Genomic DNA, 22706 nt, shown 5'->3' on the forward strand with positions numbered 1-22706 from the left:
TTAGTAATTAATTGCCTTTTGCGTATCTCGTTATGCAAGTAATTTAAAAATCATGAATTATTATCGGCTCTAACCTGCCGCACGCCACGATACTTTCCTGAAATATTTTAGACAGAGCCTAATTGCAGCTATTTATCAATTATTACTTTTGATTGATAAGGAATGTGAAAGTAGGTACCTTTTGTGAGGGCAACGTTATGTACGTAAGTATACATGAGTACAAATAAGAATCAGATGTCTATGCCGCGGTGAATTCGAATAAATCACTACTTTCGATTCCGTCTAGGATCTAAGCCACTTCTAAACCCAATACTAATAATAAAAGGTGGACCTAATATAATGCTAAATCTAAAATTAAAAATTCCCATTATGATATTAAAAGTTTCTATATATGTACATGTCTAGGTTTATATAAATATAGTTATTGTACTTCAGGCAACCATTTTGTGTAATTACAGTAAAAGTTCTTCATTCGCGGGGTGGATATACGTTCCATAAATATGCCGCGAATATGGAATGGTAATTAGTAGTATGGAATCATAGGGGATACGTTCTAAGGTTCCAAAATAAAACCAATATGTATCAGAATAAAATCCATTTATCGAGAAATTCGCAATTAAAATTAATCGTTATAATCACCTTTAGACAAGGGTTTAAAAAATTTAGTGATTTTTTCTTCTTTTGAATTTTGAATTAATCCACTCGGTAACATCTTTTATAAAAGAGGCCTCGGCACGTAGCAACAGTACATACTCAAGATGCCGATTCAGTAGTACACGCGCCGTAGAGTAAAAACATGCTTAGCGGTTCTAGATATTATGAGTTTAATGTTTGGAACAGAGGTTTGAAATTTTGTAGTAAGATAGATACAGCTTTGTTCTAAAGCCTGTCGAAGGCAGTTTTTTATTTTTTTAATTTCTATTGAAAATACGTGTCCTACAAGAAGCATCAACTTTAAGCATTTGTAAAAGCTTTTGATGACCATATTACTGAAAACCAAAGACGTACCGAGTTAGTGTGAACCTTTGTTCGTTACCATACAAAAAATCACATATTTATCTCGCAGCGCTAAATCACATAGTTTAGAATAGAAACCCATGTTTTCGGGAAAATTCACACTAGGCGCGAGCGGTCTATTGCGGTCAATCCCTTTATAAATGAGACCGAATCCTTTTCTGTTTACCAATTGCATCCGCGAATAATAAAATTTTTAGTCGCGAATACAGGAACTTGTTTGCAATTTTTTCACCCGAGAATAAGGAAACCGTGGACAAGAAACTTTTCTGTAGCTTCCTAAAAGTTGATTTTCTGAACATTAAAGCATGAAAGAAGTTTCCTTTTTTTGCCATAAGATCCCAAATAGTTCGTACCGTTTTTTGTATTGTTAACCTGCTACTTGTTTCTTTAAGTTTTAATATCCTTCTGTGTATTCAGTTTTAATAAGTCTCATCGCTTTTTTAGTCCAAACCTGAAGAAGAACCTCTTCAGGTTCAGGGTTCACATTCCAAAAATGAGCGTCTTTGGTAAATATGACACGGACTCCAAAATACTGTTCATTAACATCAAAGGAAACGGACCAATGTCAATGAATATATGTGAGTAAATAATTTCAGTAATTTGATTTAAAAATGAATAACGTCTTTTATTTTTTTTTAGCCGATTTTGTATTCGATTGTGCTATGAAAGGCCACAAAGTACAGAAAGAGTCTCGAGAATATCTGGAGTTCGATAAGATGAAGTTCAACATTCACATAGGAAGTTCCAAAATCGTTCTAGAAAATTTGTTTAATGGCGACCCAGTGTTAGGAAAGGCAACAAACGACGTTATCAACGAAAATATTCATTTATTCTTGGACGAAATTGTTCCTGCACTGCAAAATGCTTTGGCTGAAAAGTTCACAGATGTTGCAAATAAAATAACGTTGAGGTTTACCTACAGTGAATTGTTTCCTTAATTGTTTTTGTATTATTTCGTTTTAATAAATTATTCACTTTTATAGTACGAAAGTTTTTTTGTATATATTTCTTGAAGTATTAATTCAGAAACCAAAATGAACACTATCTTTTTGTATTTTCTTTAATGTTAGTCTTACTGCCTAATAAAGTAGATAATTTTTTATTATCTACTGATACCTTATTAAAAATCCTGAATTTATTTATCAAATAAATGTTTTAATTCTACAATTTTAATAAACCGGTGCAATATCACTACTGTTTGTTAATTTTTTTAATGAAATTATGACAAATTGTATCAAACATATCACCTTTCATAGGGGGAAAGGACTATATAAGAGAAAAGATATAATTGTTCGTAATATTCTGAAGCATACCTGCTTTTGTATTTTTTTTTCGGATTTTATAAAATTGAAATAAATTTTTACGATTGAAAATAGAAGTAGTCAACCTGCTATTAGAAGGTGGCAACCTGATAACTTCTGCTTAAAGTAATGGGGGTGGTCTCTTTTTGGCTATTTTGTCTTTAAATGTTCATATCTTAGAATGAAAAGAAAGAATCCTTGGAGGATGTTTTGTTGATCAAATTCTTTTATCCTTTAATCGTGAAATTCGGTATGAAGGAAAGTTAATTATTAATTATTCTCTTGTCCATTACAAAAGTGTAAGAAAACCAGGTGGAGGCGATTGAAACTGATAATAAAACACTATAATCCAAAATCTAAAACTCGTTTCGACACGTAAGGCGCCTCCCTCAGTTAGCGATCAAGTTACTTTGAAGTACCATTCTCGATCTTTACCTGAATATGATATCTTAGGCGTTAAAACTCATTTTATGTTTTAAAACTTTTTTATGCGGGGTTTGGGGTTTTTATGCTTTATTTCATTCATTTCTAAAGAACAGAATTATTGATTCAGCAGTTTATTCATTAATGGAGTACGTTTCATGCTACTAGGGTTGGGAAATCCTGTAATTCAGCAATCAATTATTATCTATTAGTCTAGGAAATTATCGATTAAGGAAAATAATAGATTTATATAAAAATTAACCGATTAATCGAAATTATTGAGTTACAGGAACATTCATGTTTCATATTTATTTTTCACCCAGAAGATTGGACTGTTTGAACACGCACCTTCATTTAAGCCAATCTTCCCATTCACAGAAACTTAGAGCTACATATATCTATATCTACACTTCAGTCTATATCTCTAGCGTTTTTTCCATTTTGAGTTATCTGACTCCCTAAATGTAGAAAATCGACAACTTCTTCAATGAAGCTGTTTTAGGTTTATAGGCAGTGGGCTTCGAGAGGTTATCACCAATGAAAATTTACTGCTGTATAACCTTAATTAAAAAGCTGTACCACTTATTTAAAACGAATAAACAGGACAGTGGTTTTGATATTTTATTTACACTATGTACAAATCGTTGTTCCAAATGTGCGGAGAGGTTACATGAAAAAATGGACTGACCACAATTTATGTTTTTGAATATTTATTAATTCTGAAGTTAAAATTGGGGTTGCAATAGAGGGTGGTTTGAATTTAGCGTCTATCATTGATTAAGAGGAGTGGTAATAAAATTGACTAAAGAAGGAGGTATTGAGAGGGCAGGGGTAGTACAGGTAGTGCAAAAGGCATACCCAAATATATATTGACAATAAATTGCACAAATATTTGAAACAGTTTTATGACGTGCGGTTTAATATCTTTAGAAATGTAAATAATATTAGAATATTGCACGCCATTTCTTAGACCTAAATACAATAGCTGTTGCATGGGTTTTACATGACCTGAACTATGGAAAGTCGTAGATACGTTATGATTCTTAACAAAAGCATAAGAATAAAAAAAAACTAATTATTTATGATTTATCGATTAAAAAAAAAAGAGAAATTAAGCGATTATCAAACGACTAATCGATTAATATTCGATTAATAGGATAATTTGTCCAGCCCTACATTGTATATTGAAAAGTTGTACCTAATTCGACTGTTTCAAGAACCGGATGGGTACAACTGGCGTTGCAACATTAAAATAATTATATAGCATTCGGTTGTTCTTCCTGTAACAGAAACAACTATCTACATAGGTATACCTGCTACCTACATTATGTAGACGTAGACGAGTACCAATTATTGTAAACTGCTGCTAGAAATCGCAATTAGTTGTGGGAAGAAAGCATGACTTCGATTTCAGTAGCAACCGTAGGAAATTGTAATGCCAAAGAAAGTGAAACGATATTCTATAAAAAAATGACCGTCAATAACCTTAATCTATGTCGTATTATGGACATTATGCAACCGTACTAAGAGTAAGGGGGGCTGAACAAGACGGGGATAAGCAAATATCTAAAACTAAGGAAACTGAGATTTGCCAGTAAAATTAGTACCTACATTTTGCAAGTTTTATTTGTAGGAAATATATCTTTACATAAAACGTATTTCAAATTGCAATATCTACGCTGTTGTATTGAATGTAGTGTTGGTTGAATTGAACTGTGCAACTCGTTGTGAAAAACATTTAAGTCTTCTTGATAACCTTCGGGAGGAAAATTAATGGACTTGTTGTAAATAAAACACTATAAATACGGTGATCATATAAATAAGTTAATTAATTCAATTTGATATTTACAAGATGAAACCTGTGATAGTTGTCTTGATTGTAGCCTCATTCGCCCTAGTCCACGGTGGTGTACTTCGTAAGTTTGTGTTTTATATAAATTATTAACTTTTTCGCAAATTTGGACCTTCACAAACGGAAGAAATTATTTCCTTGTATTGCTTCCCTTTTTTGCTATTTTTTGTACATCAAAATTATCAATTTTATGATTTACAGAATATCTAAAAGTTTGTCTATCTGTATCTTTTTCTATAACAATATGATATTTACATAATACTTAAATTACAATCCTGATTTCATTTTGGAAAAGGTTGCAAATAACGAACAAAGAATATTACAATTAAAATAATCTAATTTCAAACTTTATAAGCAGAAGACGTTTGGATTATTACATAATATAGAAGATTAGAGATAAATATCAGTTTAGAACTCTTAATTGTGACACATCGTAATTAATGAACAGTTCTTTTATTTGTTTTATTCCATTAGATGTAAAAATCGTTAACCAAAAACAAATACCTAATTGTAGAATAACAACCTATACTTGATAATTCTGTAATAGCATTATTCGTATAATGAAAGGATTTTGAAATTGTGTAATACCTATTTTACTATTACGATTTAAATGGTACCTATTTGGGTAACAATCTTACTGTTACAATGATTTTCAAAATTTGTGAAGAAACGAACAGATTGCTGTTTTAGAAATTGTAATCGAAGTTTTTAGGTTGCACTCAAAATCAGTAACTTTTTAGTTATGGTTTAACTTATTACTGCTTATAACGCTTTTACTGCATTATATCATTGCATTATTAAGTTGGGTTATTGGAATTTTTAACGAAGAATGCAATTGAATAATCTCAATTACAAGAATAGACTTTTTGCTACTTTTAATAAAAATCTTGTATTCTTCATTGATTCGATAGCTGCAGTTATCACTTCCTTAGTTTTAAAGTTGAATTTATAAAAATAAAAATAAAAGGTTTATATTGTCTTTTGTATCTACCTGGAAATTTTGGCTAAATAAAAGAAAATTTCTTGTGAAGAATTCCACAAAAAAAGAAGCCAGTTTAACAAGGACAATTATTGTTCAATTAAATGTATGAAAACATGAAAGCAATGACTTTTTTNTTAAGGTAGTGGGAAACCATTTTAAAATTAAATAGTTTTAAAGTTGAATTTATAAAAATAAAAATAAAAGGTTTATATTGTCTTTTGTATCTACCTGGAAATTTTGGCTAAATAAAAGAAAATTTCTTGTGAAGAATTCCACAAAAAAAGAAGCCAGTTTAACAAGGACAATTATTGTTCAATTAAATGTATGAAAACATGAAAGCAATGACTTTTTTAATTTTTCAAGGGTAGCAGCATTATAAAACGTGTTTTAAATGAGCTGTAATGAGGTTGTCATGTTGTTTATGTACTTTCATACATTTGCAAAATTTTGTTGTCTGTTTTTTTATTGCTTAAAAAATTAATTTTCATTTACATTAGGAAAATATAGTTACCACATTTTGTTTAATTAGTTTGTGATGACCTCAATTGAAGTAGAACGTTGTCATTTTCAGCGGACTACCTGCCAAGGCCTTGTAGCAAATCTGATCCCAATTTTAAGGAATGTACATTGCGAGCGTTTAAAAAGGCTGAGCCGTACGTTATAAAAGGAATACCACAACTGAATATACCAAAACTAGAACCTCTGGAGATACCAGAGTTTTCTATTGATCGGACTCTTAATGACTTCGTTAGTATTATAGGCACAACAAAGAATATTAAAGTAACAGGATTGTCCAAATATATTCTGCAAGATTTTAAGTAAGTTTATCATGAGAATATATTAATAAGAATTTTGTAATGGATAAACGTTTATAGCGATATCGCTTATAACGACATACCTTAGATTCCCATTGAATTTACTGAAAGATTAGATTCAGTACGCATCGCATGTAACAGCTTACTGTTCATTGCGATGCTTATATAGTGTATATTTCACTTTTTTGAGAAACGTACCAGTTACAATATAGGATGGGTATTCATACTTACTTCTCAGCAATCAGTAATGTAAAATAATTTAAAAAAAAAAATTTTAAATTTAATTTGATGGCTTTTCTTTGTAATATTAGTAGATATTACGATTATTATACTATTTATTAACCTTTTACTTTAAAATAACTTACATTACCAACTATTTTATCTAGTAATATTTTTTAAAAGATTTGATCCAAATGACTTGTCGTTCGAAGCTACAGTGAATCTTCCAAATCTCGTTGCATCGATGGAATACAATGTTGCAGGACGATTGCTAGTTGTTCCTTTGCAAGGACGAGGATTCTTTAAGGGCAATTTCAGTAAGTTTCAAAAATGCATACAATTTAGAAAAGTGTGATATAAATTAAAATATAAATTGCACAGTAAAGAAAAATAATTAATCCATAAACTTTTACGTAATACATCACCTTTTGAATGAAAATTATAATATATATTATTATAATTTGTATCCAGGATAATGAAATAAATAACTAACTTAATATTTCAAACACTACTAAAATTTTCTCTATTTGTATTTTTGTAGCAAACACTGACGTTTCCTTAAGGGGTAGTCTGAAGCCCTTCGAGAAAGATGGAGTTCAATATTTTTCAGTCGATAAAATCAGCGTGAAAAGCAGAGTAGGCAATGGGATAGTAAAATTAATTTCTAAAGATCCTAGGAATCAATTTGCAGGTAAAGGAATTTTATATTTTTTTATATTTAGTATTTCGAGAATTAATTTTAGATTTTAACTATTTGGTTTTTATCGTGTATTTTATTGCGACACTGAAATACACACTAATAAATGTTATAAAAACATAATTTTGTTATAATATAGTAACTATGTTCTTGGCCAATTAGTTAACTTTATACACTGTTGGCTATTCAAATTAATTCAATGTTTCAGATCGAGATATCTTTTTATTATAATTACTGAATATTTACGGCCTTTATAATTACGAAATCGTCATTAATTGATGGATATTAACTTAATCGTTAAGTGGTTTCTTAAGCAACTTTTCGAAATACGTTTCTCTCTCTTCCTTTCTGACATTTCAGTGATTCTACTTTCGGAAAAACCACAACGTTTATTTACAATGAGAATATTTGGCAACCTGTCATAAAAAATAGGCTAACATTTATGTAAGAAATTATGACTATTTGCCATTTTGTAATCAAATAACGAAAGTATAATTCGATACAGCAACACGTTTAGTTCCGATTGAGAGAAAGTTAAACTAGCCAACTAACTGTATGGTTTGTGCTAGCAATCAATGACCTTTTCCGTATAAACAAAAATACAAATATTGCGAAAGCTAACAACAAAGAATATAACGAATATTGAAACCTGCGCTACCGGGCACTCCTTTAATAAGGACAGAAATAAATGCAATATATTAGAACACATATAGATAATGGGTTACATTTTGAAATACACAGATGAATTTTATTTAGAATCATGACGAAATCACTTCCCTCAGACAATAATTATGGGTATTGGGAAAACAAAATTAAAAAACTAATCAGACCATTGTTGATTCGCGACGTTTCGTCTCTATTTTTTGAGACTTTATCAACTTATCTAACTGCCTGTCATAATTATAAATATATAGACCTAACAGAGACAATTTTAATTTATACAATACTGTTTTAATTTTCACCAAGTTTAATTAATTAGCCAAAAAAAATTTTAAACAAACTGGTTGGATCAAAGAAGACGCACCTAACTTTATGTTTATATTTATAATTTTGATAGTCAGTTAGATAAGTTGAGAGTAAGGTTGCCACCCGTACTTTATTATAAATTATTGTACGCTATTTCGACTGTGCGTACGTTATACTTTACAAGGCACATAAAGTATGCAAAAATACTTTATTTAAGGCCTTAAGTAAACATCGTAATTTTGTAAGCGATTATTCGAAATTCAAAGTATTTTTACTCCAATAATATTGCACAGAAAAAATAGCAAGCCATATTTACGGAACAACCTGATTTCCCAAATCTGTTCAAAGTAGTGTCACTTTTGCTGTCCGTTCCGGCCACTTCAGCATTTACAGAAAGAGTATTCTCTGTTATGAACGCAAAGTGGCGGGACGACAGGAATAAAGCTTCATTAAAACTAATTAAAAATGAACTTTTAGTTTACTTAAATCTTTGCTTGCCATGTTTAGAGGCTATTAATGTATTTAAGAGCGACAGCAATTTGTTACTGGCTGCTAGGTGTAACAGAAAATATGTTTAAAAACAAAAAATAAAATACTTTATTTTTATGGTCAGTACTTTTTTTTTAACCTTTTAGTCGAGAAATACTTTATGTAAAGCCTGAAAAGGTGGCAACTATAATTGAGAGCTTGATAAAGTCTGAAGAAATAGAGACGAAACGTCGCGAAACAACAATTGGTTTCTCAATTTTCTTTTTCCAATGTTCATGATCCTGTCCAATTGTATATTTATTTACAACGTTTGTTTTATTTGTTTTTAGCTGATCTTATAACGACATTCTTTAACGAAAATCCAAGACGTGTGCTGGACGCCATCAACCCCATTTACGTCGAATCAGCTGCCCAATTTTACGGACAAATGTTCAACAGCATCCTCTCAACAATACCAGCTAGTGAACTGCTTCCTGCCAAATAAAATTATTACAACTAGTACTGTTAATCGTTACAATCAAATTTAAAATGTAAGTGAAGCTTGGTCTTGGTAGAATCGCTATTATTTTTGGGAAGCAGTGAAGCGATACCTAATACAAGTAAATTTAATAATTATTGTAGTATAATAATTAAGTAACATTGTAAATTTGACATAATTCTTCTTTGATTTGTACCTGTGTAAATAAACCATTTTATTTATGATAATGAATGTTTTATAAATAAATTTTGTGATTTAAAATATTATAGATTTAAATTGAGTTAAAGTGATCTTAATGATGTCCGGGAGCTCCTACTACGTGGGTGTCGGGAAGCTCTACCACCCACGGGACATAAATAATGACGACAAGTATCAAAACTGATTTGGTACGAGAAATACCAAGATTCTGATAAAATCCAGGCGTAATTCCAAAAGTCGGCATTCCTCTTTTTTGTTTCGAATTGCTTTCCGGTCTAGCTACTAGTGACTTCCATCTTCTCTCTGATTTTCCCATTTCTAAACTAACGAAAATTTCCAGGCAGCTTCAAGACTCACTTAAATTTATTGCTGGCAACATTTTATGAAGAACATATTGGAATGCTTGTTCACGACTAAGTAAGTATCTTTATATCCAAAAATTGTTTACGATTATACAGAGCGTCCCGTTTTTCCTGAAGGCATCCTAACTTCATTTTTTCAAATGGAATGCCCCATTTATTATTACAATTCCTCGTTAACTTTCTATACCACTTTGTTAACCATATATTATGTCCAAAATGCATCAATTTCCATAAAATTTGCACTATTTCAATAAATAGACTATTCGAATTTTGAATATCTCCGAAATGAAAGCACACAGAGATGCGCTATTTTCACACATAGCTTGTGGAAGAAATAACTCACTATTCCCACTATTAACGCAATTATGCCCTATTCAAATTCATTGAAATTTACCACTTCCAAAATAAATTATTTGGGACTGGCATAACTATTTTTTTTTAATGGAATACTATATTTTTTGTCAGTTCATAATGGGGAAAATTTTATTTCCTTTCGTTAAATATAAAGATGTTACTATCTACGACTAAGACTTTTTGAGAAAATTAAACTCTTTTATAATATTGACTTATATCAAGTATGCCTTGGTCGGCGATTCGCTTTTATCCACCTTTGTTTCTTACGAACTTCAATTCCGTGTGCTTAAAGTGATGAGTAACGTTTAATTAAAGTTTAGGTTTCAATTTAAAGTTGTTGTTTTTTTAACAAAAAATGCCAGTCCTTTGAATACCGAAAAGCTTATTTTTTTCCTGTACCATTTTCGATCCTTTCGGTTGATTTATCGAGCATTTTTGCAATTTTGTAGATCAAAATTATTAGTTTATTTTAATAATCTTTTGATAATAACAATTATATTTCTAATTTTATTTCATAAATTACCGTACGATGGCGAAACTGTACTACCCTTGCACAAGTTTATTTGAGGTAATTTTCTAACTTCCCCTGTAGATGGCAGAATCAGTTCCACTTTCGTTTTATCTGTATTGTATATTTTTTGGTATAACTATTTTCGTATTTATTTATTTATTTATTTACTTATAATACAATTAAGGTAAATTTTGTGGGTATTTGTTGAAATAAAATTGTTACTAAGATAAATCTAACTTTCATTCCTAATGTGACTTTTATTTTCTGCCTTCTAAATATTTTCTTGAATTTTCAAGACTATTAAACATATTGTTAAATAATATAAGAACAAAGGATTTCACGGCCGGCATCCACGGCCCTATAGCCTGTATCTTGAATCTGAATTGTTAAATGTTGAAGTTTTTGAGGACTAATTAAAAGGGAAACATTGTTTTCCATTTTGCGTTAATGTATATGGCCTATTGATAGACATGAAAATATTGGCTAATTATAATTGAATTGTCATGTCTTCATTAACATAACTATTTCGGCCAATTATGAAAAAGATAGTAATTTTCCTCTTTTCTTCGATTACTCGCATTTGCAGTCTATCCAAAATGTAACTGCTTGGTAATAATACAAATACATTATTTATCATTATCTTGTTATTTTAGATATAATTTTAATATAAAAGAAAAACAAAATAATTACTCCCACTTTAATAAATTATTTTGAATACTAATATTTTAATTTAACGATGCTATTTAGTGGGCCCGACTATAATCTCTCCAGGTCACTGAATTACCTTAACTGACTGCATAAAATCAAGTTCATACGTTTGAAGTATTTTATCATTTTATCAAAATCGTCAGTCCATGGCCATCCGGATGATAGTATTGGTATAATTTGTTTTTGTAAACAAACAGAGCCGGTTCTGAAAGGAAACTTCCGCAATTAAGTGCTGTTACCAATTAAACTTTTAGTCTCGTTGAATAATTAATTAATTAGAAGTTTTTAATGTTCACATTTAGTATTTGTAAATCATTATGCAAGTTCATTGGGTTTATGGGAATGATGATTGTACATAAAATAAAAACATGCCGAAGATTTACTGTATTGGAATATGAAAATTCTGTTATGCATTTTAGTAGTCAATTTTCATACAAATCACTAAGAAAAGTGTGAAAGTCAATTTTGCCCATCATTGGTTTTTGAAAAAATTGGTAATCTTAAGGACACTTTTATTGTTATCGAGTATAGCTACTAGGTAAGGGTAGCTAACATTTTTATTAGCTTCTTAACCTTTTAATCTTTTCACTCATTCCTTTTATATTTCTTCAGTTTCAATTAAAACTTAAGGCCCGAATTCAATATTTTGAAGCATTCAACAGATCATTTTTGTGATCAAAAAACATTAGGGAATATAGAATGTACATATTAAATAATCGTATCACTATTATATAAACATGTTTATTAGCAATGAAATAAATAAATCAATAACAAAAAAATATCTAATTATCAAACAGTTCATTAATAGAGAATCTATCAAAAACTCGGAATACTATTCCATCGACAACAGCTTTCACAGTATCATCAACGACAGGTTTAAATTCCTTCATAACTTCATCGATGTTTTCGTTTAAAACCTGATTGGTGGATTCTGTTAAATCGTCTCTTCCTTCGAATAAATTTTTGAATCCGAGTTTTGTCACCTTGTAATTCAGCTCTTGGCTAACGCGTTCGAGTTGGTAATACTGTTTGCCATTTTTCTCGTGTTGACTTAATTTATATCCAACTTTGCTGTCAATGTTTGCTGAAAAGTATAACACAAACAAAAGTTAAACATTTTCGATTTAATACGTGTAAAGGCTTAACAAGGGGGTCGCTAATAGGGTATGTATAATTGTTATATGGGAATTTCAAAATATTCAAATATTTCAAATGAAAGACATTCCAAATCAGATTTAATCTGTTAGTGGTATCGGACAAATCTCCTTCGCTTAATTTTCTTGAACTTTTACATTTTGAATCTAACAAAATAGATATCACAGGAAGACACGCATAACAACGAATCATTCCCAGTTTCCTAGATATAGTTAGTATTGCAGTGCTTGATGGCTAATCGTTCTAAGTCGATTCTCTTAGAAACTAGAGCGTTCTTAGGTCTTATATTGCAAATTAAACATTTTATGCACAAGTGTTAAACTGAAGGACATCCCAATTTTGTCAACGTTTCTCAATTTCGATTTTCAGTAAAATTATTAAAAAGTCTGAAGAAGCATAAAGAAATGCTTAAGGAAGGAATTACCTATTTCTTTATCAATTTTATGTCAATTTATTTAAGGATTGATCTCCAAGAGTTACTTTAAATTAACACGCCATTCCTCTTTGCGAGGTAATATATATTATCTATCGCCTAAAGAGATCAACTTTAAATTGTTGACAAAACGTTGCGAAAAAGAAAGGGGTGTTACTTTAAAGTAGCTCCTGGAGATCATTAATCCTTATATAAATATTCATTTAAATTATATATTAAAATTTTGCCTCAATTTATATTTTGTGAAGAATTAGGTGAAGGACTTACTTATGTTAACTTCTCCTGGTCCACTTCCTTTTAGCTGAAGGATCAAGATTTTACCGTTCATTTCATATTTGGCCGTGATATGTAAATACGGAATATAGACGTGAACATCGATTGTGTTTCCTTTTGGATCAACGTTCAGTTTTTTTATTTCGAAGCTCGATGGATTGTACACGTGAATGTCGTAGAAATTGGCTCTGAGACCGTCAGGATTCGGGGATTTTAGTTCAGCTTTGGGAATCAGTAGGGGTTCTGCAGGAGGAACTCCTAGTTCTGGGATGCCTTTGGCAAAGCGCGATCTAAGGTTATTTATGTTTTCAGCAATACAGTTGCCGATTTCTGGATCAGAAATTTTACATTTGTGTACGAAGTCAGCTAAAAAAGAAACGAATAAGTCAGCATTGTCTTGAATCATTCACATTCACTAACATTCAATTTTTTTTTATCTATATTCATTAAAAGTTCACTATATCGACAAAAAATTACATCTTAAAGAATTTCGAATGACGTGAACCTTTGGATAGTGCCTAGTTCCCTCCCATTTACCTGTTTTTAATTAGAGTTAAAATTTTCGGTATGTCGAATCCCTTCCCAATTATACATCAATTGCCTCCCAACGGCGGCGGATGACCTTGTTTTACTAGATCTTCAATGTGAAATTTATGTTAAAATACGAAGTGTTTCATCTAATTTTAAAAAATTGTTAACAAGACAAACTAAAACTAATAAAAATTTTCTAGATGATTACATCAAAAAGCTAGACGCACACGAATTTCCAAATATTGAATTTGTTAAGGTAGTGGGAAACCATTTTAAAATTAAATAAATAAACATTTCATAACTGATATGTGTTTTCTTTCTGAAATTATTTTATCTTTAATTTACTGAAGTACTGAAGTGCACTATAAATATATATTTATTTTCGATAAATAAAATCGGTAAGTAGTCGTTAACTTAATTATCGGAGCTGATATGAACGGGAGGGAACTCGGCTAGTAGCCGGGAGGGAATTCGACATCTATATTTTAACCAAAACTACCTGCGGGATAGAATTCGGCATCACCGGAACCTTTAGATGTACAAAGCTAAGGTTCATGTCATTCTAAATTACCTCTAACTACTCGCGCCTGATGAACTCAATGCTTGACGAAAATTATATACGTACAATAGTAAAATAATAAGTTAATTCTAAAAGAATTTGTGAAATCCTTAAGATTGTTCCTATTTTTTTATTGGCCTTCTCCATATACGTATTAAAATAATTTGCAAAGTTGTATAGATGATTAAGTCTCTGACTGACAAGGGGTTTTATTAACAAAGAAGAAATGGATTTGCAAAATGTTATTTATTCAATAGAAACCTTAACTAAAACCGCAACAGGTTATATTAATGTTAACGTAATTGCTTACATTGTTTCTAATAATTTTTCAGCACATTTAATAACCAACAATTGCATAAAAACTCTTTTTAATTAATACGTAAAATAGTGCCTTAATAATAGCTGCTACAAATATTTAATTAGATTTAAATAGAAAAATAATGAGATACTTTGTCTTCATTGACAGATTGTAGTGTTCATTAAAATTTCTATCTTAGAAATTGTTAGCAACGGTTTTTACTTTAGTAGGGGGATGATTACATATCATCCTGAAGATATTTGTTACAAGAAAACTAAAAAGCTTATTGGATACTTTGTAATTCGCATTACTTTTTAATTTCAATTATCAAATAGTATACTAGTAATTAACAAATTGTGTGTAGAAATCTAAAGGGATGCAAACATGTACAAAGTGAACATATTGTTACTTGTTTTATTTCTAGTTGTTATTTTTAGTAATTATTTATATTACAATAAAGAAGTAAAAAGTCTACAAAATATTGTGACAAATGAATTCTAAAAAATAATTTTCATCAACTTCATAATGTCGTCAGTCCTAAGACTGGTTGGACACGCACCTCCACTCCTTCCTATCCTGAGCTAATCTTCGCATTTCCCTAACTACTTGCAAACAGTTATCTAATCTAGGTCTACCATTACTTCTCTTAACTCCTGTTTCTGCCTCTAATATGTCTTTGACTAGACCTTCATGCCTGAGAAGGTGTCCTGGCACCCTATCTCGCCTATTTTTTATTGACTTCCATAGAGAAATTAAAAATAAAAAAACAATATAATTCTCAAAATATAGGGTATAACAACCTACACCTTTTATTCTGTTATAAGTATACAGTTTTCACTATACTCCGTCGCAGTAAGCAGGCGTGAACGCAGGGGATGGTTTCGGGGGATTCTAGCCACCTCCCCTCGAAATGTGCGTGATTTTTTGCACATTTTTTACCTCCTGACTAGGGGTAAATGTCGTAATTTGTTTTTACATCAATAAAATTATTATATAAAACACTTCCTAGTGGTCAATACTAAATATTAATGTAAAAATTAATTCTTAATTTTTATCCACTGGCATTGGTACGTAAAGCCAAAGGCCCCAGGTTCGATTCCCGGCTAGGGTGTGATAGCAGTAATAATTTTTCCTCATGATTTTGAGATAATTTATAGTGTATAAAAATTAAGAATTATTTTCACATTAATAAATAAAATTATTTACAACCCTATATGAGTTTAACGTTTGAGAAGGTTTTGTTTGTATTTTTATAAAAATACCACAATCCGGTGAAATTAACCCACTTTGAAAAATCTCTTCAACTGCTGGCGAAACGTCGGTTTTATATCAGTAAATTTATTTTGGGTATCCGGTTAAATTAAAACCTACTTTGAAAAATCCTCCCACTTTATTATTTACAACCCGATTTTGGTTCAATAGTTAGTCAATAAGAAACTTAAAATACACTTTTAATAAAATTAAATGAAATATGAAAAGTCTTGAAAGTAACTTACGCAATTTTCTTGAAGAAACTACCCCGGCAAGTGCCGTAACCAAGAGAACTATCAACTTCATTTTTTGTTTTTGTTTGCTATAACTTCGCACCAAGTATGTACAAATCTGAACTGATGTCTTCAGTACAGGGGAGTGAGTTTTTATAGACAGAGCGCACTTGATCTTGAATCGAAACTGTTTACCTCAATTAGGTTTATTGTTGCCACCTTTACATACATATAACATTAAACGCGCTATATAAGGACGTGGCTGTAAACAAAAATTATTCCATGGATATGCACATTCACGAAGATGCGGTATATATATATATACAGTATAGGTACATACGTATTTATTATATACCTATGTATATTATGTATATAATAATTTGGTTTCCGCAAATTAATTGTTTAATTCAAAAGAGTCAAGGTTCATTTACCAAGAGCTGCAACAGTATTTCTGGAAAATGAAAGTAATTTTAATAAATATTTAGATCATTTGGAGAAAATAATTAAAGATGCTTTAAAAAAATTCTTGCTTTAATTTTTGAGACTGGTAACCAAATTATGAAAAATGGCGTTGTACATGTTCTAATGTTTTAACTTAACAGAATTCTTTATATTTAATGGTTGAGCATTTGTTAATTGAAAATTGTTGTTGAGCCTTTCTAATAGGTATCCTTATCTATATAGGTATTTTAGGTACTAAATAGTTTTATGGTTAGTAACATTTTGGAAACTTAATCAGTAGGTACACCATTACTTAACTTTTTCTGAAAACACAATTTATAACCAATAACAACAATAGTTTTACCGCGTCACTTTTCATAAATTCACTATTGGTATCTAAAACATTTCAATTATCGCAATGTAATAAATGATACATGCAATTATGTTTAATATGTACAATATTTTCTAACACACATGCATTTATTAGAACTAAGAAATATAACTAGTTAGTTTAGCGACTGCTTTTCTTAACTTTATTTCTCTGATAATGAATTTGATAGTAATAAATGAAAAACGCGACTGAACATCATGTAGTTTTTTGAAGGATAATTCTCTCTATTGTGGTATCCTTCACGTCAGGACATCACTACATTTGTCTCCAAAAAAAGGACAACGAAACTGCAGATATGCAACTGAATTATTATTTTCAAATATATGTAGTGTTTCTTTAATTTTCCAAAGGTTTTAACAAAAAAAAAATTAAATCCTGAAAATGTATCATTCTTCAGTTCACTCATTGTCAATACTTAAAGTTTTAGTAAAACCATTAATTGCACCATAAAAGGGTCGAATTTGAGCATAAATACACGCTTCGAACACCATTTTTAATGTAAATTAATCAATTGGAATAATGATAAAAATGTTTGTTTACCACATAAATACTTCAGTTTATTTCTTTAGATAAAACATCTCCGTAGAATAGAAATGGTAGGGTATATTATAATGTGCATAAAGTAATGTGAACAGAGGTTTATCGACATGCTGTAAAAATTGAAAGAAAAATAAAAAGACCAAGGTACTAGAGAAGAGATAGGAGCTAATCAAAATCTAATAAATGCCTACAAACATGAAATCAGTAAATTGTAGGCTTGTCAAGACGAAAACTAAGATACTTGTTGACTGAATACATATTCAAGTTTTCAGAGGTTATTCGCTTCTTTTCCACAAACAAACAAGCAAAAAATTAATAGGTTGACTGAAAAGTTTCCTTCGATTAGGTATATTTATGATATTCACGATTGCAGAGCTTTAAAAAAAATAAAACTGGTGTAACTGGCTAAGTTGAAACATATGCAAAACGATAATTTTGCAAGTTTTGTTATAGAATCTAGCCATGTTTTAGCGTAAGACATTTCAATTTTATTTGTTTACTTTTGATTTTGAAGAATGACGTACATAATTGATTTCTCTCAAAAACATTGAGTTTTGTTTGAAAACTGGAGCTATTTACATCACTTTATCTGGAGTTTCATACCTAGTTGTACACTGGGGCACATGGTTAACACTCAAGTCAATGTTTTCTAAATGCACAATATGAATGCGAAGCTTGTCATTCTAAACTAGCTATACGTATCACTATTTGCATATTCCTGTAACATGCGAAAGCAAAAAATTTGCATTTTGAAAAAAAAATATTTTTGGTAACTGACTGTCAACCTGTTTTGCCTTTTGATATTTATTCAGGATAGAAGTGGTCTCGCTGATTTACAGTACTGAACTGAAATGAATTATGATTTCACATTAATTTTTTGCACTAAATCTTTGACATTTTTACAATTCTACTCTGACCTTTTATATAAAGTTTACTGATATTGATTAACTTTTAAAAAAATATATAATTAACTGTTAAAAGAGACAGGTAACTAATGTTAAAAACATTCAAATAATTTTTATTCTTGGAAATTAAATGAGTGTATACCAGGAGTCGGCAAACTTTCGATATAGAACTATCAAACTGTCAAGGAAAACAGGGTAACGAAGGTATGAAGGTATACCATTATAATCATAGGGTCATGAATACCAAAACTGATTTAGATCATTAGATATTTAAACATTATATAAATAAACCCTGCAAAAAGGCACTTTCAAACTAAAAATTTTTAATTCAGTTTGTCTTATTTAAAATTTTTGAAGGCAGGAAAAGTTCCCCAAAATTTGAACTTGAATATATAGTGATTATTCTGATGTTGGGACAGACGTCGTGCCCGGGAATGCTTGCGTCTTAACCTTATGTTCCCCTTTGTATATATTATCATCACTTCTAGGAGATTGATGGCTGCGAGTAGTTAAAATAAATTTTTTACAATATCTTAATAGTTTCTAATTGGACCTTAGTCATGACATGACCCTACATCTTTTGTTTAATTTATGTGTGTCGAGGTTTTCTGTCATTTCAAAAATTCGATTTCATATAACGAGGACGCTTAATAAAGTCTTTTTAAGACGATAATATTGCGGGGGTACTAACTCGAAAAGGTTATAAGTGGCACGGTAAATCTTGAGTCGTCGTCGTTGCCCTTGCGCTCATCAGCGGAAGTAAATGTACTAAACCGACCTCCGCCGTATGAATATGCAGGATTTTTCCTCAACTCATTAAACATTTTTTGCAACGAGGTTAAAGATCTTTCAGGTACATCAAGTCGTCAGTTCTTACCGAAGGTGACCACAACTCTCAAATAAAGCTACATATATTAAAATCAGTTTACTTTCTTATATATGTACAAAGTATAAAGTCTGGCGTTGTTTTTTTTTTTTGTTTTAATATCCCTGTGTCACGAGTCGTAACATTGAAATCCAAATTTATCGTAATGGAGTGGATTTAAAGATATCGTTTGAAGTGTACAGTTTGTATAAAGAAAATGTAAATACGTTGACTATAAAAAAACAAAACTATCAGTAAGTAAAAGATGTAAAAGTAAGATTAGAACTAATATAAAAAACAAAAAAGGAGAATTTTGATATCAAAGCAGTCAGCTAACTCAGGATGGGAAAAGCACTAGGACTGAGTAGATTTTAACAAAAAAGTCATTTTTATGCTCAACGGTTAACTCAGAAATTCCAAAGAGGCAATTAAAAGTGTATCTTGGCCTTAGCTCGGCTACTCGAATTTCTAAATTAATTGTTTGCGAGCATAGAACTGATTTCCTTTTATTGAAGGCAAGTCGATCCTGCGCTATTCTTTGCTTTTTATCCCTACTACTCTTTCCGTCCTGATTTATCTGATTTCTTAGATACTTGAAATCAGCCAATTCTTCTAATCTTTCGTCTCCTATCTTTATATCCTCTTTTTCCCTACTTTTTTTCTATTTAACATTGTCAAAAGCTTTTTCTAAATTTACAAATCCTATGTACTCAGTTTTTCGTTTTTCTATCGTTTTCTCTATTGTTACACGTAAATCGAGAATGACCTCCCGTGTTCCTCTATTTCTTCTAAACACAAATTGATCTTCCCCTAGCAGTTCTTCCGCCCTTTTTTCCATCCTTCTCTGTACAATTCTAGTTAAACTTTTGGACATTGTTGAGTAATTAACAATTAAAGTTTTAAATTTAATTAACAACCTCATAGATATCCGATGCTTTTGCTACAGGTAATTGGAATATTTTTGAAATATCATGTGTAATTGCATACGATTTATATACTTGACCTTAGCGTAGATATATTTAGGTAGGTATATGAAATTGAACTTGACCAGGTTTACAGAATTGTAATTGGACATATACATTGGCAGCTGTTTATTAGTTATTAATATAACATAATGTGATATCACCTTGAGTTCACGGTTATTTTAATTTCGCTTTCGTTGCTGATTTCATTAAATTGTCAGTAACTTCTTTTTAATTTTGAAGATATTGTTTTATTTTTCGTGGAGAAGGAGAAATCTACAAAAGATACCGAACTTTCCCGTCCGAATAGGGTAATTTCCGAAAGTGTGACCATTCTAGTCTATTATAGAATAGAATTGATTTTTATTTTCAAAAGAAATCGTATGTAAAACAGACACCCGCTACAAACTGTATAAATAGAGAGAAAGATGCACAAGTTTTATAAAGTAGGGGAAACCGGGGCAAAGTGGGATACTTAAGAAAGGAATCATTATATAAAAAAATTAAATTGTTTAATAGAATAATTTTTACTCAGTTAGCAACATTATACATCAACTTTAGATATTCAAAACAATAAATCACTTAATTTTCTCATAATAAGAAAGAACAAAAAGGAACTTAAATTTCTTCGTGGTCGGGGCAAAATGGGAAATGACACGGGGTAAAAAGAGCATACATTTTAATCAGACTGGCATCGTTCACAAGTATACGCAAAATTGTCGTGCTCATCAACTCAAAAATAGGAATTATATTATGGGCCCAATTATGGCACATCCTACAACATTGCAAAATATCATCCTTTGGTCGACTGTGAATAAGTTTGCACAGTAAAAACAAGCGCAGTACCCAGCAGCATTCCCTAAAGGTTTACACCATTGCTGAACTTTCGGGAGGACAGTGGTTCGATTACGAACTTCTTTGGATCACTTGGATAAATGATGGGGCAGTAGTAATGATAATTTTATTTCACAGATGGTCTTTCACTTGTCTTTATTTCGTCCGTCTCATCTTTCCCACCCCAATCGCCACCCATTCATTCTCATGATTCCTAATAAGAAGCTGAAAAGGACCCTTCGCTTTACTCTCCGGAATAGTTCGTAGAAACTGCCTGCCCAATAGAATTAGGAATTGGTGAGAATGACTCATTTAAGTGTTTGTCAAGCGCACTTTACTTCTTGGATATTTTTCTGTTCATATTGAGTATCCCGTTAGGCTCCGACCATTTTGCTCCAACAAAATATTTTCTTCTTAAACCAAGTACTTTTAACCTAAAACAGTGACGGCTTTGAAAAGTATCTTATATCAAACTCCGATGCTACTGCTACGATTTAAGGCTGAAAATACTGCAAAAATATTTTGTTAGTTGTCTGACAATACGTCAACATTTGTCACACTTCGTAAAAATATGAACAAATTCAAGTTTTTCTCACAGTGTAGCCAAAAAAAAACAATAGCGACACGTTCTCTTCCAGCTGACTCATGAAGGGCTACTTAAGTTCGTCCGGATAGCCCTATATCGGGGCCATATATACGCATACGAGTTATGTACATTAGCGCTTGTTCCGTCTTGCCCCGAACCTCGTTTTTCTAGGGTCTCCCCTACCAACAGTGTTCCATACCTGCGACTAGCCGAGAAAGATAAGGGTATCTTTCTCTTCCTTGTGGTAGGTAAATGGGTTAGTAGAGTTATTGTTCCAGCAATAAATAACAAAGTAAAGGATTTACAATTTTGTCTTTATAATCCAAAACAGATAAAATTAAACTGAAGCGATTATAGAGTACTGAAGATATTGCGGAATACAGAAGAAAGGTCATCACTATTTAGTATAATAAAATTTTCCACAGCCTGATTTTATTTTGAAACTGTTTTGCATATTCCTTTTACATATTTAGTGGTAGAACCTTTAGCATATACCTAACACAAGGATTTATATAACGATTTGCAATGTTAATGACAATATCTAAGCAGTTTGTTTGAAAAATTTGTTTTCCGTTTCATGCTGTCAACTCTGAGAGGAAAATGTAATTTATTGTTCTACTAACGTATAATTCTCCAATATATTTTTTGGGAGATTGTTTATTTACAATCATATCTGCTGATTTCCAAGGTTATATTTATGCAGTAAGAATGACACGGGGTATAAGGTCTAATAATAAAAGAAACCTGAAAATATCTTTTATTTTTAATTCAGTTTTTAATCGACTTTAATAGATTGATTATGGTCTGAATATGGACTTTAGTAAAGATCCCTCATTAAGTATTGTGTAGATACACAAGGACTCGTTGAAAGCCATAAAACAATTATGATTATACAAATCTTTTATTTAATTAAATTATAAGAAAATTAAGTAAATATTTTTTGTACTTATCATTTCTCCCGTGCAATTACGATGACTTTTTTTCTTGTTGTGTTTCCAATAGGTTTTATTGGAAGCAAATACTTCGGGTATCTATCGTATTTAGTTATTCGAAATTTTTATGTACATCCTATTTTTA

At 30.8% G+C, this 22706-nt stretch overlaps 3 protein-coding genes across 3 annotated transcripts; 2 read left to right on the forward strand and 1 right to left on the reverse strand.

The window, feature by feature from the left end:
* The first annotated feature begins 1322 nt into the window (after positions 1–1322).
* LOC112905766 lies at positions 1323–2002 on the forward strand. The gene is made up of 3 exons (XM_025978821.1): positions 1323–1362; positions 1410–1595; positions 1657–2002. Exons 1-3 carry the CDS (start codon positions 1323–1325, stop codon positions 1953–1955), a joined length of 525 nt encoding a protein of 174 aa, XP_025834606.1. The 3' UTR covers positions 1956–2002.
* Positions 2003–4380: 2378 nt separating this feature from the next.
* On the forward strand, positions 4381–9457 carry LOC108734132. Its single transcript, XM_025978803.1, has 5 exons — positions 4381–4657; positions 6147–6393; positions 6793–6926; positions 7151–7300; positions 9091–9457. Exons 1-5 carry the CDS (start codon positions 4594–4596, stop codon positions 9243–9245), a joined length of 750 nt encoding a protein of 249 aa, XP_025834588.1. The 5' UTR covers positions 4381–4593; the 3' UTR covers positions 9246–9457.
* Positions 9458–12093: 2636 nt separating this feature from the next.
* Positions 12094–16237, reverse strand: LOC108734144 (protein takeout-like). The gene is made up of 3 exons (XM_025978807.1): positions 16118–16237; positions 13228–13599; positions 12094–12456 (listed from the first exon to the last, which is right to left on the reverse strand). The coding sequence occupies exons 1-3, from the start codon at positions 16176–16178 to the stop codon at positions 12155–12157; spliced, it is 735 nt and encodes a 244-aa protein (XP_025834592.1). The 5' UTR covers positions 16179–16237; the 3' UTR covers positions 12094–12154.
* Between the last annotated feature and the right edge of the window lie 6469 nt (positions 16238–22706).

The sequence above is a fragment of the Agrilus planipennis genome, unplaced genomic scaffold, assembly GCF_000699045.2.
Source record: "Agrilus planipennis isolate EAB-ADULT unplaced genomic scaffold, Apla_2.0 scaffold63, whole genome shotgun sequence".
NCBI classification, from domain to species: Eukaryota; Metazoa; Arthropoda; class Insecta; order Coleoptera; family Buprestidae; genus Agrilus; species Agrilus planipennis.

Excerpts from the sequence above, each read along its gene's own strand:
- LOC108734144 (XM_025978807.1), bottom strand. The coding sequence starts at position 16,178 with ATGAAGTTGATAGTTCTCTTGGTTACGGCACTTGCCGGGGTAGTTTCT. Across the intron at positions 13,600-16,117 it reads AGTTTCTTCAAGAAAATTGC|CTGACTTCGTACACAAATGT; the intron begins GTAAGTTACTTT and ends TTTCTTTTTTAG. Across the intron at positions 12,457-13,227 it reads ACCAGGAGAAGTTAACATAA|CAAACATTGACAGCAAAGTT; the intron begins GTAAGTCCTTCA and ends TATACTTTTCAG.
- LOC112905766 (XM_025978821.1), top strand. The coding sequence starts at position 1,323 with ATGAAAGAAGTTTCCTTTTTTTGCCATAAGATCCCAAATA. Across the intron at positions 1,363-1,409 it reads TTGCCATAAGATCCCAAATA|TTTTAATATCCTTCTGTGTA; the intron begins GTTCGTACCGTT and ends TGTTTCTTTAAG. Across the intron at positions 1,596-1,656 it reads ACCAATGTCAATGAATATAT|CCGATTTTGTATTCGATTGT; the intron begins GTGAGTAAATAA and ends ATTTTTTTTTAG.
- LOC108734132 (XM_025978803.1), top strand. The coding sequence starts at position 4,594 with ATGAAACCTGTGATAGTTGTCTTGATTGTAGCCTCATTCGCCCTAGTC. Across the intron at positions 6,394-6,792 it reads TATATTCTGCAAGATTTTAA|ATTTGATCCAAATGACTTGT; the intron begins GTAAGTTTATCA and ends ATTTTTTAAAAG. Across the intron at positions 6,927-7,150 it reads ATTCTTTAAGGGCAATTTCA|CAAACACTGACGTTTCCTTA; the intron begins GTAAGTTTCAAA and ends GTATTTTTGTAG.